The sequence below is a fragment of the Neophocaena asiaeorientalis genome, unplaced genomic scaffold (genome assembly GCF_003031525.2).
Source record: "Neophocaena asiaeorientalis asiaeorientalis breed wild unplaced genomic scaffold, Neophocaena_asiaeorientalis_V1.1 scaffold340, whole genome shotgun sequence".
Taxonomy (NCBI): Eukaryota; Metazoa; Chordata; class Mammalia; order Artiodactyla; family Phocoenidae; genus Neophocaena; species Neophocaena asiaeorientalis.
The window spans coordinates 1,223,322-1,243,526 of record NW_020172733.1 but is presented as its reverse complement, the minus strand read 5'-3'; the positions used below and the strand labels follow the sequence as shown (position 1 = coordinate 1,243,526).

The following is a 20,205-nucleotide window of genomic DNA, read 5'->3' as shown; positions in this document are numbered from 1 at the left end:
GAAAAGAAATACAGTCAACTAACATAGGGAAGAGAGAAACTGGTTCCAGTTGAGGTGATTGTGGAAGGCTTTCAGGATTCAGTGTTCTCCGAGCCAGGTGTAACTGGTATAACAGGACTGTGTCCTGCAGATAGTGGAAAGCTGTCAGGAAAGACTTTTGAGCAAAGGAGCCTGAAGAACAATGTACTGGCAGCGGGTGGAAGATGACTTGAAGAGCAGAGACCAGGATCGATATACGTTAGGAGTGGAGAAAAGTGTGGATTCAATAAATCGAGAAGATTGGCAGTAAAGGAAAGGAGAAGTGGAGGTGAAAAATATTATAGAGGAAGAATCACAGAACTTGACAATTTGAATATGTTGGTAGGGAGGAGAGAATGTGGGACACAGGTGAGTAGACAATGACTCACAACTTAGGGTTTGAAGTGAATGAATGGCTTGTGATACCCTTACCAGCTTAAAAGAGTACATTTATATTCAAAGGAGATTGGTTTACTACTGAATGATGAGTCTGAATTGCACATACCTTGTAGTAAATATTGAATATATGTAAAATAATACTCACATAATAGAAAATATTAGAGCCAAAATGAACTAATGAGGCCTTGGAAGAAACAGCACTTCACAAGTATTTATCAGATCAGTGTATATGATTGAGGGGCGGAATCCTACAACTGGGGAAGAGTGTGAAAGGTGGTTCAGTACCAACTGCTTCTCTAATTATACTGCTATTTATTTTGTCATTTTATTATTTTATTTTTATTGTTACAGTTGAAAGGGAACTGTTTTTCTCAGAATGCCCCAACTGATGATAATTTTTTGAGGCCTAGAAACACAACTCTTTTTTATTTGGATTAAAATGAATTCATTCTTTATTCCCACCACTAATGACTAATGTACAATGACCCAGATTTCAGGCTTTCAAGATCTGTAAGTTATAAAATGGCAAGACTGGTGATTTTGTGTGTGTGTGTGTGTGTGTGTGTGTGTGTGTGTGAAATTTTACTACCAAAATATTTACTAAACACTTTTCTGTGAGGGGGTTCTTTCAGTGTTCTAGTTTCTAAGACAACTCTTTGTAGGCTACTCCATAAGATTGCTATTTTTTTTTTTTTTTTGCGGTATGCGGGCCTCTCACTGTTGTGGCCTCTCCCGTTGTGGAGCACAGGCTCCGGACGCGCAGGCTCAGTGGCTATGGCTCACGGGCCCAGCCGCTCCACGGCATGTGGGATCTTCCTGGACCAGGGCACGAACCCGTGTCCCCTGCATCGGCAGGCAGACTCTCAACCACTTCACCACCAGGGAAGCCCAGATTCCTATTTTTAATGCTTGTTTTCTAAGCTTATATTTTATTTCAGTTTTTAAAGAAGCAGTACATGTTTTAGCAAAATACCCACCTCACAAGAGAAATCAACAGAAGATTTTTTAAAATGCTAGGATAGAATAAAAATTGCACTGTAAACTTTAAGGCTGTAAACTGCTGTAAAATGCTAAGATAGAATAAAAATTGAACTGTAAACTTTAAGGCTATAAAATCTTAAGGCTTAAAATCTTAAGGCTATAAAATCTATAAAATTCCTTAATCATATCCAGTGCAACAGCCTCACTGCATTATCCAATGCAGTAGTCGTTAGCCACATGTGGCTACTGAAATTTAAACTAACTAAAATGAATAAAATCAGAAATTCAGTTCCTCAGTTACATTAGCCGCATTTTAACCAATCGATACCCACCTGTGGTTAGTGGGTTAGTGGCTACCATACTACTCAACAACACAGATGTAGAATACTCCCATCAACACAGAAATTTCTCTTGGATGGTGTTAATTGAGACCATTTTTTTACATAAGTGAAAGGAGCTGACTGTAGTCTGATTAGTTCCATTTGCCCCAAAGTTGGTCCAAGTATTTGTATAGCACGTGAGCATTAACATTGCTAAAAATGTAAACGAGCTAGGCCACATCCAATCTGACAGCTGTTCACAGACATGTTCCTATGGTCAAAGTCTCAGAATAGCTCCTGCCATCCTTGTGACCAAGGTCAATATGGAAGAATGTTTTTTACTTTCCTGACTTTCCTTGGACCATATTATCCATAGTATTCAAATAACCCCTTTGATCCCTGGGCAGTGGGATTCTCTTAAGGTAATTCCAAAATAATTTCTTTGGTCAAATTATTTTAAAAAGTGTGAATTTCTCCTGTCACTTAAGAAATAAGTCCACACTGTTTCCTTTAACTCAAGCACAGGAACACGAGGAGAAATGAGGTGTAGAGGCCAAAGCCTGGTAACTGCAAGTGGGCAGGTTTCCCTCCCCTTAACGCATTAGATGTTGTAATTAAACAAATGTTTTGTGAGCACTGCAGAAATACCTTGCTATTCCGCAATTTGTTGAGAACAAAGATAACATTCAACAGATCCAAGAAAGACCTAGGATGATTGGGCCTTCCAAAATCACTGTGGTTTTGGCTTCAGTTTACAATAATAGTAAATTTAATTATCAGCTAGCACAGAATATAAAAGGAGCCATTACGATAGCTTATCAGAGGAGAAAAAATCTGACATTGAAGGCATCTGATCTAATTGATTCTAGTACTGAGAAGTCACCAAAATGACTCCTGACTATAAACAATGTAACAGCTATTAATTCGCCTTATAAAGATCAAACATTTCAGAGGGAGGTTGAATTTTAAAGCATACTGAGTAATGTGCTCTTATAAATAGGGGACTCTGTTTAGTAAACCTAGCTAATTAAAGCACTTAATAAATGGGGGAAAACCCACCAGTCTAAATCTCTTGTTGGTACTAGAGAATTCTCATTTGCTCCTTCAGAGAAGTAATTAGTTGAAGGGCACATTTTTCTTCTCTTTGTTCTTTCCCATCAATTTTAATGGGTACAGAACATCAGTCACACAAAATGTAATAGGACAAGAAGATGGATGAGTATATTTGAAGCCACTAGTCACAGGACAGAAAATATTCTGATGAGGTGACCGTGGCAGCCCAGAGTGCAACAATATAGCCTGGGCAATATTTAGTAAGTGAAACTACGGTGCTCCATGATTTGGTATTAGCAGTCAACAAAATCAATCTCCAAACACAATTTATCACATTTCTACAGGTCAGACTTTCAAAGTCACATTCTCAAAATATGCTCCAATGACACTCTTAACTCCAGAAAATGATTTAATCTGGCAAAAAAGTGGATAAAGAGAAGAAACACAATCTAACCTTAAGGAACCTGACCTTGTCTTATAAGTGATTAGAATTCCTTTGGAAGGGGGGGTTTATTATAGCCTAGAAATTATGCCCCTATATTACAGGATGAACTGGTATATGCGGTGGATGCTTGCTGAGCACTGAGATCCCACCTTCAGGACCGAGGCACTCACTTACCCAGCCCCTGGAGGCGCTGGGTGCTGCTGCCTCAGAGTTTTGTCCTGCTCTGGGTGCTGCGCTCAGCCAAGGGGAATCAACGGCCTTGTGCAAAGCTATGCCCGCTCGCCAGGAGCCACCACCTCCAAAGATTAAATGATGCAAGAGTGCAAAGCCAGGCTATGGGAACAATTCTGAAGGGTCATCCCAGCTTCACAGCAACCCTTGCCGTTATCTGAGGTCTCTGTTGGGATTGCATTCCAGTCTACTTTTCCTTCTGCCTGATGCTACTGCTTTCACTCCCACACAGGTGTTGCTCCTGAGAAAGCTCTTAAGCATCTCATGTACAAATCTTTGCCTCAGAGGCTGTTTCCCACGCCATGTAACCTGACAGTATATATAATCAAAGAGCCATTTTTTCTTTGTGGAGGATTAAGGTAATTTAAATACTGGGCTGAGTGAAATAACCACAGATGTTCATATTCACAATTGGTAAATAACGTACTGTTACTTTGCTAGGATTTACACAGACAAAAAGATTTTTTTTATATAACATAAAAAATGTGAACCATATGATATTTAATAATTTAAATGCAATTTGATTCTTGTGGGCCTCTGTATCTTTATGTAATCCAGGAACTAATCAAATTGTATTAAAACACACTCAGGGGCTGAGGTACCATTTACTGGTCCTGACAGTTTCCTTTTTGAGGGATTCAAGACAACACTAGGCAACGTATATATGACCACCCATTGGTTCCCACTTATGGATACTATGATGTTTTTAGTAAAATTTATGTAGCTATTTCTTTAAGGTCCTGTTAGACATTTGTCTCATATGCACTGTCTAAAAGTAACACTTTATAACAAGTTATCTAAAATTCAAACTAAATCTATTTGAAAAATATCAGTGGAAGATTCTACATCTCAAATTAATAGTGGTTTTTTTTTTTTTTTTTTACCTCTCTCAGGATTTTCTGTGATCTATGAAACACAGATAATACTAGCTGGAAAGCTGTGAATACTTCAAAGCCATCAAAGCAAACTTCAAAGCAAGGGCCCAGTTTTAAAATTCTTTTCTGGTTGTTGTGGAAAGTGAGAACCAGGTACTTATGGGGCATAAATAAATAAATAAATAAACAAACAAACAAATAAATAAATAAATAAATAAAGGTATTTATGGGGAACCGGGTATTTATGGGGAAGCTCTGGGGAGCAGTCATCAGCACATTGATAACAGTGTTACTGGGTAGTTCAGTGATGCCAATGGTCAGTTCATCAGTCACAGACGAGGTGTCAATTAGCCAGAAAATGATAATCCATCAAGAAGGTCACCTGATGAATGTGACCTTACATAGAAATTGCTGAGGAGGCTATTTATGTATAGCATTTGCTTTAAATGTTTTTATCACTGTTGTTTTTAATCAGTTATGAAACCAGTTTCATTTTCCTGAGATTTAGGACTTAGCTACCTTGCTTTCAAGAGACTGAAATGACAGTATGAAAGATTCGTAAGGCTACTTCTTTCTAAATCAATATTTAACTTAGTTTTAACAGCTTTTTAGAATACTTAGTATCTAAATGGATCCCACACATCTGAAAAAGAATTAACAGTCACAGGCTCCTCTCAAATATATCTGTGAATAATCTACTGTGCAGATGAGCATCACAGAAATGAATCTGTGATTTTTAAGTATCTGCTAAGATAACTGGTTTTTATTGGTGATGTTTTATTTCAGAAGGTGGAATGGAAAAGACTAAATTAAGCCATCTAATCTATGCCAGTTCAGGAGGAAATACTTCCCAACACTTTTTAGTCTACATTTCACATCCAGTGAAATATGACTATTGCATGGAGTACAGTCATTGACTTACTTTCTCTAGGTTCTACCAACTGCATTAAATATTATGTAGTGCAATTCTGAAAATATTTTTAATTTTTATTTTATTTTTACAAACTCTTGAAGGTTAATTGAGAGTAATTTACCCTCAAGTAGAGACACCACCCTTATATTTAGTTCTTAAAATGATCACCACAAACAAGACAGTAAATTCTTCTTTGCCTCCCTCTTTAGATTACCCTAAAATCTGGATAAGACTCTGGTCGGGCATTTCTGTTACAGTTTAGAACTAATTTTGTGGCAATAGGAAATTAATCCTGATGAAAATCCTGAGTTTTTCAAATTCAAAATCTTAACTTCTACCCTATCTGAGTTTTCTATCTCAAGTTATCTGGGGGTCACTGAGTTAGTTTCCTGAAAAGCTTCATTGATATTGGGTATATGAGGGGCATTATCTTTACTATCATTATATTCCTCATGGCTCAAAGAATATCCTCACTTTACAAGTAATAATGTCTAATAAGTAAAATAAATATGGTTTTGAGTTATTGAAAAAATCTATTTTTAGTATATTATTGAATTGGACTAGGTTTTACTTAAAGCTTAAAAAATGATTTTCATGGTCTTCTTAGGCTACTCTTTGCTTTATATGACCTTTATTGGGATAGCTGCACTTGGACAAATTCTCAGATTGGTGCTAGAGTAATTATGAAACCAAAGGCAACATCATCAAGAAGAATTCAGACATTTTGCAGTGTATTTTATAATGATCACTTTGAATTCTTTTTATAGTAAGGAGGGACAGAGATAAAATGAATATTGTAATAAGTTAGCCATATTTTACTATTTCAGTGATGGATATAAATAAAAAGAAATATGTATTAAGCCATTTTTACACAAAATAGCTAATTCAATTTTTTTCTTGTTTTTTGAATTTATTTTATTTATTTATTTTTTTATATAGCAGGTTCTTATTAGTTATCTGTTTTATACATATTAGTGTATATATGTCAATCCCAATGCTAATTCAATTTTACAGCATGGAAAGCAGCAAATGAAGAAACATGACAGTTACTAAATCAATAATCAATTCATCTCATCACACACAAAACACTGTTTTGTTTTATATGATATATACATATTATATTTTAGACACTTTATTTTTATCTATAATATAGTAAATCATTATCACTATGACATCTCACGATACCTTGTTCCTCTCTCTCTCTCTTTCATAGAACTAATATTATACCTTGCATTATAGTTATTTGTGAACAAGTGTGTATTACTGGAGACTGTGCAACAGTAAACACCTTGAGGGCAGGGATCTCATCTTGTTCTGCTTTTATATCACCTTCAACAAATTGCCCTGTACACAGAATTCACTTGGAATTTAACCATTCATCCTTTACTCAAGAAACATCTATGTGGGTACTGAGTTAGATTGAAAACAGGGTTTTTGCCCTCCAGAGATTCAGAGACCAGTGAAAATCACAAACAAGTAAATTGAGAAAGGATACCATTTGGTATATGTTATGACAGAGGTAAGCACTGGTTACCTTGGAAGGAAAAAGGAGGGGGTATTCTTAAGTTCAGGGACTCCAGGAAGATTTCCTGGAAAAGGTGGTACCTGACCCAAGCTTTGAGGAGGGCTACAACTTAGTGAGCTAAAGGGCAATGGGAAATTCTAGGAAGAAAGAACAGCAAGGCATATTGACCAGTTTGACAGTTGAGGAATAAAAATTGTATCATTATCCATCATGACTGGCAATTTTGAGAAAAGGACCTGATATGCTGAATCCACCTGGGTAATAAAATACTCAGTTTGGTAGAAAAGGTCAGGGAATAGGAGTGCAGTAGGGGTGAAAGAAGGGCCGATAGAGCTTGTTTGTTTTTAGTTTGTTTGTTTCGTTTAGAAAAGCAATGACAATTTTTCCTTAGTTTTAAGATGTGAGTTCTCCCCAATATCTTCTTGTTTCTGAAATGGGGATGCAGCTTGCAATCAATACGGATATTAAAGGTGGTAGCTTGTCAACTCTGCATGCCCCCAGCTGTCCTTACACTTGATGATGAGCCTTGCAAGTAACAATACAGTAAAAGAGATGACACCTTCAAAATCAAGAAAATACATAATTTTGTAGTTTCTCAAATCATCTTGTTTTCAAAGAGGACTCAGTGAATACTGGAGACAAAAGCTTTCTTTTGTGAATGCAGTTGTAGCTATATCCCCACTCCTATTCCTTGATCCGATTTGTATTAAATACCAGGCACTGTATGATATGGTAGAAATGCAGAGATGCAGAAAAACTAAACATAAATACAGAAGGATCTGACTATATTTCAAATTCTGGAGGAGCTTTGGGAAGAACAACCTACTCTGTCTTGGGTTCAGAGAGAACTTCCCAGATGGTGAGCTTTGAATTGAGTTACAAAGGATTAGGGTTTTTATCAATATATGTATAGGGGTATGAAAAACACACTAGGAAAAAGGGATATTTCAATGAAAAGCAAAGAGATGGGGAAAATCACGTTGTTTTCAAATAAGAAATTATAGTTTGGTTTGGTGAAAATTTGGGCTGTTAGGAATGTATGAGGAAACACAGCAGGTTGTGAAGGATCATTCATGCCAGGCATAGATTTATGGGAAAGTGGGGAAAGGCTTTCAAGCTCTCAAAAGTGGGAGTGTCAAGTCACTTTCCTATACTGACGGGCTCTCATAGGTGAGACAATTTGATTTAAGCTGTTAAAACAGATGGGGAAAGTGGTAGTAGAGAGGACCTGCTTCTCTTTGTTATACTGAAAAGGCCATCTCTGTAGAACCCTCTGAGGAGAAATATAAATAGCATCTATTATCCCACTGCCTTTCTTCATTCTTTCCTCCCTCCCTCCCATTTCTTTTTCCTTCTTCCTTTATCAGATGTTTATTGAGGACCTATGATGTGCCAGGAGCTCAGTATTTATGGATCAGTTTAGTGAATAAGTATGGAAAGCTCAAAGGGAGAAGAATATTTGATATTTATAATAAAATGAACATGGACTTTGGCATTAGGCAAATCCCAGTTTGAATTTCAGGTGTTCTACTTGCTGACAATATGAATTTGTCATTTGATTACTTTGTGCCTCGGTCTTCTCATTTGTAGAATGGGGACAATATTAGCTAACTCACAGGGTCACCGAAATGAGATCATAACCTCAAAAGTTACCATTTATGTCATCCCCATAATGTGTTATGCCCTTTAAATATATCTCATTTACTCCTTAATAAAACCCTTCAAGGTTGATATTAATCAATTAAACAAAGGCTCAATGAAGTTAAGTAACTAAATCACAGTCAGAGAGGAAATAAGTGGTGCTATTGCTTGATTCCAAAGGCTCTGTTCTTTCTTCTGTGCTCAGTGCCTCTCCTATGTATCACATTGTGTTTGGGCACTATTTTCCATGTTGTCTTAAAAGTGAGGTTCACAACTGCATAGGCAGAACCAACTTCAAACAAACAAACAAACAAACAAAAATATGAGCCGCTAAGGAAATATAGAACACACTTAAGGAGTGAATGGCAAAATCTATCCATTGCAAATCAACTTAGCATGGCTGTGCTCTTTTAAATAAAGTGCCAAGAAAACAATATTTACACATATTCTATCATTTAAATTGACTTCAGAGACGCTATTTGATTGCATCCTTATGGTTTATAGAGCCCTGCAGTGATGCCTGGCACCAAGTCCATTCATTTTTGCAGGAAGATCAAGATACTCAACTATCCTCATCCCATATCCTGCTTTGGTCAGGCCGTTTGTCCCATTTTCCCTAAATATGTCCAATTAGTCATATCCTATGACTTTGCTTTTACAATAAATCCTGGACACCAAACATACTACATGGCTGACTGGATATACAATAATTATGCTGAATTTAAAAATAAACCTTGGCTCCTAATCTAAGCCACTCTAAATAAGGACTACAACCATGAAGACCCTTAGATTATCCTTACCCATATGGAACTGCCCTTTCTCTGTAATGTCTGCTATGTTAGGGTTGTACATTTCCACATTTATATTCTAATTGCTTTGTGATTAAACACTTTGAAGACTGGCTTCTTAGCTTATGCTTCTTTTGCAACCTCTGTTGCTATCTAACACAGTACTGAGCACAAAGAGGGTACAGAGTAACTATTTGTGGTTATTCAAAGTTTCCCAAACTTTCCTTTACATCAAAAAACATTAATATCTGAATTCTACCTTAATTCAATTATAGGAAAATATTACTATCACTGATTACAATAGTGGTCTTTAATCTATGGATTTATTATTTTTTAAACCGTACTTAGTAATTCTCTTTGTTCATATACTCTTGAAAAGAATTTTTTAACTTTTTATTATTTAAGTAAAGGTACCTGAGACAGACCCTTAAGAGCCTTAGAAGTAAAAGGTTAGCTCAGAAAAAATCTAATTTCCACTGAGATGAGAGCAAGTTTCTAAAAATTTCCTATAGTATTTCTAAAAAGCTACATAAAGCAGCAGTGAGGGGATATTCTTCACTAGGACCCAAACTACCATTAAGCAAGATTTATAGCTTGTTACAAAATGGCACAAATTAGCAATTAGATGTTATATGTTGGAACACAGAATATGGGGCTGTTACCGTTTAAGCTTTTTGTTGAAAGAAACAAAGAACACTTCATAATAAACTTTAAAGCTGTTACTCCACATTGGGAGTGAAAGAATTAAGAGAGAAGGAATGAATACAGCTGGAAGGGAGATGGAGATGGACGGAGCAGGTTATATGGATGACTTTGGAAATGTTGCATTAAGATATGAAAATCACAGTTGTATTTGAATTACCTAGAATTCTAAATCTGAAGACAACATTACCACCCAGTGGTACCTAAATCCTTATTAGTCACAAGAAGAAGACATTTATTAAGAATAATACCTAAAATTCTTATGGTGTATGCCACAGAAAGGGTTATGAGAGAAAACAGTGATTGTCTCTGGACAACCTGGGTTATGAGAGAAAACAGTGATTGTCTCTGGGCAACCTGCTCAACTTTATTTCACAAATTATAAACTTTTCAAGGGCAGAATCCTTCATAGAACTACAGTCTAGGGCCTCTACTTGAGTACCTAGTGATTTAATTTTTGTATCTTTCTTAACCATTTAATAGGATTGATTGAATACCTAGTAAATGACCTGTAAAAATTCAATATATGAAAATATACCCACATAAAATGAATTTATTGAACAGTGATTGGCTGTTGTGTAAAGATTTTTCACTATCAGTTAATCTTCATAAATAGTTCCTCTTGTAAAGTTCTGAAATCACAATTTGCTAAAGATAAGCAGCCCATTTGCTACTAACAGGATTGGAAGTGAATAAATACGTGCATGTTATGTAATGATGTAAATAAAATAATGTATTTTAGAACTATTTTCAACAAATATTGAAATTAAAGAATTTTCTAATCAGATTATCCCACTTAACTAGCAAATTCAGGTGAGTTGAAGAGTCAAATATCTCAGCATATCTATTAGCTAAGTTTACAGCAACATGTCTCCTTTGTGTGTAACATGGAACCAGTGAAAATGTTTTCCTCCAGTATTTCCTCTAAATAGAAAGATATGCAGCTAGAGGTAGCTGATCTTCTCCTGGGTCTAGAACAATTCAATAAGTAGTGAAAATTTGAAGAAATTAAAAGCATACATTTTTTAAAAATGTGATATTCTGATCCTTATAGTAGAGAAAGGCACTTCATTTATTAAACCTACCTAAATCATTAAGATATTTATTTTTATTCATATCAAAAATGCTCTAACAGGGCTTCCCTGGTGGCGCAGTGGTTGGGAGTCCGCCTGCCGATGCAGGGGGCGCGGGTTTGTGCCCCGGTCCGGGAAGATCCCACATGCCGCGGAGCGGCTGGGCCTGTGAGCCATGGACGCTGGGCCTGCGTGTCCGGAGCCTGTGCTCCACAACGGGAGAGGCCACAACAGTGAGAGGACCCTGTACCGCAAAAAAAAAAAAAAACACAAAAAAACAAAAAAACTGCTCTAACATTTAAGGTTTTCTTCAAAAGGCTTGGATAAAGTCTAACTAAATGTACATGTTTTATTTTTTAATCACTATATTATCACCACCCTATGTACATCATAGTTCAAATGTGAAATCAATTTATCTTACTTTTCAAAGCAGAAGTAAAGATGACTTTCATTTTTAACATTCACAATTTTAAAAAGCAATTTTGCATTCTAAAAAAATCCAGGCTAAAAAAATTCGTACTCCAATGTTAGTAGTAACTCCATTTTTTATAATCTGCCTTATCCCAGAGAAACTTCTTGAAAATGCAGTCGACCTCATCTTTGAATCCACCACTTTCTGGATTTTGTCCACATTTCTCTATTTAGATGCTCTGTAATTGTCACCACTGACCTCGCTCCAGGTTAGGTTCCCCAGGAAGCCAATTCTGTGACAGAATTTAGTGGTAAAGAGCTGAGAAGCATTCCCTCTGTGGAAGGGAGGAAAAAGAAGCAGTACTGGGCAGAAGGAGAACTGAACTATGATGCAGGCCCAACAACAGTTGCAGGGAGCTCTGGAGCTCGAGCTGCCTTTCAGAGGGTCCCAATTCAGGCCGAGATGCCCAGGCCCATGTAGACTTGCATCCATCTGCCATTGGAGAGATTGAGCCTCCTGGGAGGGGAATAACCTTGGGTGAGGGGCTCTCTGCAGATAAGACAGTCCCTGAGGGGCTGACAGTGCTCTCAGCAGCTGGGGCAACAAGTCCTTCCTGAAGAGGCACCGGGGCAGCATACCACAAATTTTCATATCCAAAGACACTGCAGTTCTTATCCTGTCTGACCACATTGGCCACTCCTTTTTAAACACCTTCTCTGCTTGGCTTCTTCCACTATTCTTCTCACTCTATAACAGTTTCACTTTTTCTCCTTTTCTTTCTTCTCCTTTTTGTGTTTCTTAATATTGTGTCCTTGGTTCACAACTCTCCTCACTGTTCAGTTTTTCTCCTCACTTTTTACATCCTTCTGGGTGATCTCATCCACCAAACACATATATGCCAGGTCTTCATTTTGAATATTCACTGTCTGCCAGCATTGCTCAGATAGCCCATGATGAACTCAGTGGCCTTCTCTCCTCTTTCCAGAACTCACTTCCCTTCTCTTATTTCTCCTCTGTAAATTTCACTATACCTCCCTGGTCTCACAAGCCAGAAGCCTAATGAATTTACCTCCTCAGGGTCTCAATTCTGTCCTCGCTTTTACATGATTTCTATCACTAACTAACTCTGCAACAGCCTCCAAATTAGCCTCCCTTGTTGTTTTGCTGTGGTACCTACCCCATCCCCAACCCAAGCCCAATGTCCCCAGACACACACCACAGCCAAGTCTACACTCTTAACTCCTAACAGAGTGATTTCTCCCTCTTTAAAAACAAACAAACCAACAAACAGACACAATCCTGGGACATGGGATACTCTCCAAAGCCTGGTGTTGCCCACCACCTCTCAGGCCATGTTCTAGAGCCTGCCTGCTACTTGAGGTTTTAGTAACACTTGTCGCTTGTAGTTCCCCTACTCCAGGTCCATTCACACCTAGCACCTGTTTGCCACCTCCATGGACTTCTCTACCCTTCTATCTCTTTGATTCTCTCTCCCTTCTCATCCCCCCTAATGCCCGCCCCCCGCATCGAGTCCCTTTGCACTCTTCCTGAAGTCTGTCAACATCTCTGTTAATTCAACATTTTCACTTATCACATTATATGAAAATTCTCTGCTTATGTGTCTTTCTTCTACTGCCATAGTGTGCTTCTCAAAAGCAAGGACTGTCACATCTGTCTTTGCATCCCCCATGGAAAAAATGAGGACTTGGCACATATTGGACAATTGAAGCTTACTGAAAGTAGTTTATTGAACTGAACAGCATGGCTAGAGTTTAAGGCAGCTGCTAATTGGTTGACAAAAGCAAGACATTATTGTGATGTGTCCTCATTTTTTCCTCTGATTATAAAGGATAGATAACCTCATTCAAGAAAGTTAAAATGAATGGAGAATTTATTATAGAAACGTACTGGAACTGGGGAAATGAGGCCTCTCTGAAGACCTGCTATTTATTATTTACGCTTCTCTTTCTCATGACCCATGTGCTCATAGAGACACTTTCTCAAGTGTCTCTGAGTCTCAATATATTTTATCCTCGTAGATCTGGTGGACCACAGACCTTCAAGCTTCCCAATCTACTTAAAGCCTTCTCCCTCTCTCGATCTCTCTCTTTCTCCCTCTGCATTCTAATCCCCTTAGTAATGACCTGTTTCCCAATAAATATTTCTGAGACTGAAAAAAATCTAATTGCACCCTCAACTTCATGTACTAGGTGACTGCTCTTGGTTTAATCAGCTGTTAGGTATGGGGCAGAGAGGCAGGCAGAGTGATATGGTCTTTCACTAGAAGCTATGGATGAGGCAGAGGCTATGGTCTTTCAAGGAACCATGGTGAGACTCAGTGAGTGTCTGCTGGCAGGGTGGGGGTTAAAGGACAGTCAAGCACCTGACCTGCCTTCAAGGAGTGCACAATTCAGTCACACACACTTGACGGTAATACCAGACAGATGAATGTAAAAAACAAGAAACTCAAAAAGCGCAAGCAAAATGCTATGAGAGTTCCAAGGTGGGAGCAGTTCCAAGGTAGCTGCTGTCAATACTGTAATTGTTGTCACTGTCCATGAAGGTTCCATTTCAGTTTTGATACTAATTCATGGGTGCAGGCTGTGGGGAGACCTTCCAGTTGTGCCAAACCAGTCAATATCTGCCCCCATTTGGAACATGTTGTTCAACACCAATGAGCACCCCATTGATAAATTTCCATTATGTAATCAATCAAAAAGTTACATTCGATTTATGTATGAAAAATCAAACTTAGAAGTCAACAGATTTAGATATTACCATACAATCTCCCTCATAAATAAATCTGTTTTTAAGTCCGAAGTGCCTAACAAGCTACTGCAGCTCTCTTGGTCCAGCTGGTTATTTAATCAGATTAGTACAAAACAGGCAATTTAGTTCGTGTCAATAGAAGGGCCTTGTTCAAATTACCCATTTATTAATTCTTAAGAGGTTAATAACTAACCTACTTTGAATAAAATAAATCACTGCAGATAACAGTTGTGTTCCTGGCACATAAAAGAGTTAATAGATGCATGAAAATTGCTTGGTATGAAGGTTACTGGATCTACACAAACCCTAGACTCTTGCAACTGTGTTCATACTGGAGCCGGATTGGCCCAACTCCAGCTGAAAATAATTTTCTTGAAGCAACATTCTTTTTCTTCTGCCAACTGAAAGCCTTAACTCCTCTGTAGGAACAAAAAATATCAACCAAATTTAAACTTGACCTCATTTCACACCTAGGTACATTATTCTGATTGTTTCACTGGACTCCTCAGTGAGCACATACGCTTTTGTTACAAATCTGAAACTGTATTCTACTTGGCCCATGTTATCAGAGAGCAAAATCTAGAAATATAGAAAGAAAATTTTAAAAAGTTCAGTGTCATAATGATTCTGTTATAGAGAAATAATCTTTTTGCTCTTGGTCATGTAGGTAGCATTCACTGCTAGTCTTAAATTTTCACATCACCTGATAAACTTTAATTTGCCTTAGCTTGTAAGAAATAATAACAAAAGAAACAAAAAGGCAGGTGACCTGAGAATTACGTCTATAAGTAAATACATATGATTTGGATCATCAGGTGTTGATGTTTGTGTGAGCTAATTTGCTTTAATATTACCAGCTAGAAATACGCAGGCTTCCAATCCCAAGTCACTTTTGTATATAGTATCCTCTCTTCTGGGGGCAGCTATGTGCCCCTCGTGAACACCTGGTTAAGAACATGCTCACTTTCATGTGTGCTCTGAGCTGCTGCTCCTCCAAATAAAAATAGAAACTAGTCTGCAACACCACACGGGGCTCCAGTGTATGATATGAGCCTATCACTGGTTTCCTTTGATATCTTATCTATTCCATTAACTCAATAAAATAGATCGCAAAGTTAAGGACAAACTGTAGGAGGGCTCCCCTTGGAAAACACACGCAAGACCTTTAAGCTGGGGTTTTAACTTATCGAATAAAAGCCAGTTAAATGGAAGCTAATACTTCATTTTCACCCCCTTTATTAAAGATCGTAAGTACCACAACTCAGGAGTAGAGAAAATAAAGTAAATAGATGAAGGAGTACAGGTGGAAGCAATAAAGAGTATGGCTTATCTATTTTCTCAAGGTTTAGGAAGCACTTAAAGGCAAAACTACAGACAAGCACTTTAAAATTCTACAACAAAGGCTCCTTAACAAACACAGTGGTCCTTTCTGGATGCAGAAATCTGGCTTGATTTCTTAGCAGAAGATAAACAGCTTAACCGAGGCATAATCAGGGAAGATGCCACCTACTACTTCCTCCATATTATACTTTTATGTCAATTTAGTAATTCAGAGAAAAATTAGATTTATTAATCCACTCCCCTGCTCCTCCACCACCCAAAGAAAAACAATAGTATAACTCAAACTCTTATAAACCAAACTAAAGGGAAGTGTTCCACCTAGAGACTGTTTTCATGAGTCCAAGCAGATGAGAGCTTATCTAGGAATGAAGATGATTTTAACCTAGGCTCGCAAGTTTATAGTAAAAAGAGAAGCAAAAGGTATTGCCCCTGGTGTAATTAACAATGTTAATCTTCCTTTTCCTCTCTATGGTGATAAAGGAGTCATTTTTATATTTAATTAATGCAGAGGATCATTTTGGAAAGTGGCTAATGAGCCTCTGATCACATTACCATGAAAATGTGCATTAACATTGCAACTAAGGAGGCTGTTTCATGTGTAGCAAATCCACTTTGTAATTAGCCCACTGTGAAATGAATCACGTCAGGGGGAAATCTGAGGGAACCAGTAGGCAGTGGGCACTTGGCGACTGCTGTGCCCACAGACCACCAACATCCCAAACATTGTCTTTCATCAGCAATATCATCTAAAAACAAAAGTAGTGTGTCACATCTGGGACAAACCGGAAGAAGGGAGGAATAAACTTTATTTTGCCAAACAAGAAATTTGGACTTCATACACCCCCCAGGGAAACCTGCCTAAATAAAATGGTGAATTAATAGAATTCTATGAAAACTCTGAAGGCTGGGAATATCATTTTCTTATTTTTATTCTGAAAAGCCCTCAGATATACATTAAAGGGACATCCAAATTTACACACATTTTCCCTTTTCATTACAATACAAATATTGTAATAAGCTCTTGAAATTAATTTCTAGTGCTAAACAAAGAAATTATAAAAAGGATCCAAGAACAAATGATAAGAAAATTCCTTTATCTACTTTTTTAATCCAAGCCGAGACATAGCATGTATTTTTTCTCATAAAATACAAATATACCAGGTCTTCCTCTTAAAACCAAAGCACAAATTCCTAATTAGTCAAATAATTCCTCTGACTAACAAGATTTGGCAAGAAACTTTTCCTGTCTATTCCAAATAACTGAGCTCACAGACCTATTAAATCCCAATATTTATGCAGACAATGATACATTTGATTTTCAAATGTCAACACTATTCCAAAATGAAAGAGGGTCTTCAAAATATTACAGACATGGATCTCAGTGTTACTCCTTTTACTTAACTGACATCTTGGCAGTAGATACAAAAAAACGTTAAAAAGAATCCCACAGGAAGTCATCTGAAGGGGGAGTGGCAAGGAAGCTGAAAACTGCCACCCCAAACCAAAATATAAAGCCCCCAGCCAGCAAGTCTGCCCTTCATTCTGAAATCTACAGAAAGAAAAAATTAAGCTAGCCACAGTTCATTTACCATTTTTCAGACAAACACAAAGCCTGGCTATTTAGTTGCTGGTAACAGACCCTGCACTCACCTGGGAAACTTCATACAGCAGTTTGTAGTGTTCCTCTCTTTTCTGAAAAGTGCACAAATTGCAGCCCATTCTAACAAGCAGAGAGAGAGAGCAAATCTTCTAATTTCCCCAGAACTGAAAGGCAAGTGAACTGAAAGGGAATCACCCTCCAGACTTGACTACTGTTTTTCATCAGTCACTTCAGTCCAGAAACACAGACAAACCGCTGTTAGCTGGAAGCACAAGCCAGGGTGCTGTGTAGCAGCATGCTCTTCTTCGCTTTCCCTAAGTATCTTGCACTCACAGATACACACACAGAGTTTCCAGTCAGTTCATGGCAACACTCCCCCTGTCTCTGCATCAGTGCACATGACTACACAGATTCCAGCTCATGAATATTAATAGTACCTCATTGATTATTTATGACAGAACATGTTAGCAGGGAGGGGTGTCATAGCTGCTGCTGGTGACAGATGAATATTCACTAATTAAGAAGCAAATGTAGTGTGGTTAAACAAAATTCACTTGTGTCAATACCATCTCTGTTTATTAAGGATAGAGAGGTTGAGCATAGGGCATTTCAAAGAAGAACATACACTTAATTTCTCCATTAATGTAAGCTTTTAATATGGGAGTAAGAAATTCAGAAACAGAAATTTATACTTAGTTCACATCTCCATGTTTTGTCACAATTAGAAGAAATATTTTCAGTATTATTAAGTCTAGGGGAAGATGGATAGGAGCAATTATTTAAATTTATAAAATAAGCACAGAGGCAAAGGAAAATTTGGGGAGTGATGTGGGAAAGGAACAGAAGATGGGGCATGTCATTCAGAGTTTTAATCCTGATCCTACAAAAATAACTGAATAGTTTATAGGTAAAGACCATTACTTACTAGGGAGGAAATAAGGCATATTTTCTTAATCTAAATAAAGAACATTTAAGCAAGTATCAGTAGATATACTTGTACAGATAATAAATATTTTAATTAGATAATGGGGCATATCAATTGAATGTAGATTTGCAGCCTTGTAATACATGCAGGTCTATATTTAAAAATTAGATAAACACAATGCCTTTTCTGAGAAAAAATTTCAAATGCATATAGTATTTATGCTAATTTTATTAAAGTCATATATAATATTTCAGAAAGCTGACACTGGTAATATTTAAATTCTAATGTAATGCACATTGACTCCATTTATGATTCTGTACTTAGAGTTCATAATATACAAAGGTGAACACAGACTTAAAAACTAAACTTAAATGTTTAGATAATAGAAGTAATGAATTTAATTTCATACTCTCGCAATATATATATTGTATTGCAAGCTGGCATTTTTTGTCCCTTAAAGATATGCTGCAAACAGCTAAAGCAGATAATAAAAGAAAATTCCTTTTGTTCCTGTACTGACTTATCCACAACCTCTGCTAATTAAGAAGTATGTTCTTGTACCAGCACATCTTTAAACTGGACAGGATAGCAGGTGGGTTCCAAAGCAAAAATAATTACTTGGAAACTGATGACTCTGCTTAGGAATTACATTGGATCCTGAAGATTTTTAATTGCTCAACACTTATGGATAGCTACTTTTGGGGGTCCAATTTCCTAAAAGTGCTTTGTCAAATGTTTAGAACCGATAACAGGAAATGATTCTAATGAGTACTAATTGTTAACAAATTGGCTTTGCAACTAGCAACACCTCAACACCAGCAAGGAGCCAGGAGATAAGCAATCATCTGCTGCTTATCAGTCATTTCCCTTGGGATGTAATAATCTGATTTTCTGGGCCTAATTTCACCTAACAGCCTGGATGAAAGCCAAGCTAAGAGAACTAGATGAAAGCGGCATCATAATTGAGGACCTGATGTGAACAAAGTTTACCAGGACTTCCTGCAAATTAGAAACCACTTGTAGTAAATATTAATTATTTTGATTCCTTTATGAAAAGGATATTTCAAGGAAGTATTTGAGGGGAACTTTGTGAAAGTCAGTTGTGGCCACAAACAGATGCAACCTCCTTAGGTGCAGTTGTAAAATATATATGTTTGATGCTTTTTAAAATTTTAATTTTCTTTGAGTCTTTACACCACTTCCCATGAAGTGTTCTTATGCTAGAGATCACATCCTCAAAGCAAGCATTGACTGTTTTTTGAAGGATTCTATATTGCTGAGCTGTGATAGAATTAATGACTCTCAGATGTTTAAATTCTGTGCTTTAAAAAGTCAGATCAAGGAATTAGAATGCAGTAAGGCAAGGATGGTTCACTCATCTATCAATGAAAGTGTTTGCTTCCCTCACTGATAAAAGTCTTTATGCAACAGGTTTTGAAAGCTAAGTAGGAAACGATTATTGAAGCTATGGTTGCTTATTGGGGCTTTCTTATAATATTTTGTAGTTGGTTTGTAAAGAAAAATTAAATAATCACAGCTTTAAAATATTTTCTTAGTCATAAAAATGTAAAGAACGAACAGTGAAGTAAGAAATTTCAAATTAAAGCTATTCTTTCAGCAATAGCTTTTTGGCTGTTTTCTTTACTCATTACTATTTCTGCTATTCTCTAATTTCTATCTCGGGAAGCAAAGGCAGCTTCTCCAATCATTTATCAAATGCTGCCCTTGGCCCATGCACCTTGGAAAGATTCCATCTTTTGCTCCTAATGAGTTCATCCTGGAGAATTGAAAGGTGGTTTGAAAAAAAGAACTATAATTCCAAATTTCTCTAAATTTCAATAGAGAATGAGGGTTAGATTTTTCCAATGACTAAACTGTGAAATCTTGTATTAGAATATAAAGTTTGAAGCAAATAGAGACAAATGAGTAAACCTGAACAATGTTTTAACAATGCAAATAGATTAGATATTATCTGTCTTGGACAGTAACAATATGGAAGAGTACGGGTTAAAAATAAACAGAGAATAGATGTTTATCTTTCCAAATATCCTTAGGAACAAATTCATCAAAGTGTAAAAACATATGTTGGGTTGGGTATATATTTCAAGATATTGTTGTTTATTGTAATTGCTTTTAATTTATGTTAGTTTACTCCCCTCAAACTCAGTGGCATTCAAAATAGGAGATGTTCATC

The 20,205-nt window shown here is 37.0% G+C and overlaps 1 protein-coding gene across 4 annotated transcripts in view; it reads right to left on the bottom strand.

Moving 5' to 3' along the window:
- PDZRN4 (PDZ domain containing ring finger 4) overlaps window positions 1-20,205 on the bottom strand; it is a 361,648-nt gene that overhangs the window by 127,055 nt on the left and 214,388 nt on the right. Inside the window, exon 1 of one of the 4 annotated variants that reach the window (XM_024740431.1) lies at window positions 17,137-17,205. The exons of the other annotated variants lie outside the window; for them this stretch is intronic. Within the exon in view, the coding sequence (XP_024596199.1) occupies window positions 17,137-17,205 (69 nt within the window). Of the gene's footprint in view, window positions 1-17,136; window positions 17,206-20,205 lie in introns of those variants that run through there. 4 annotated transcript variants of the gene reach the window in all.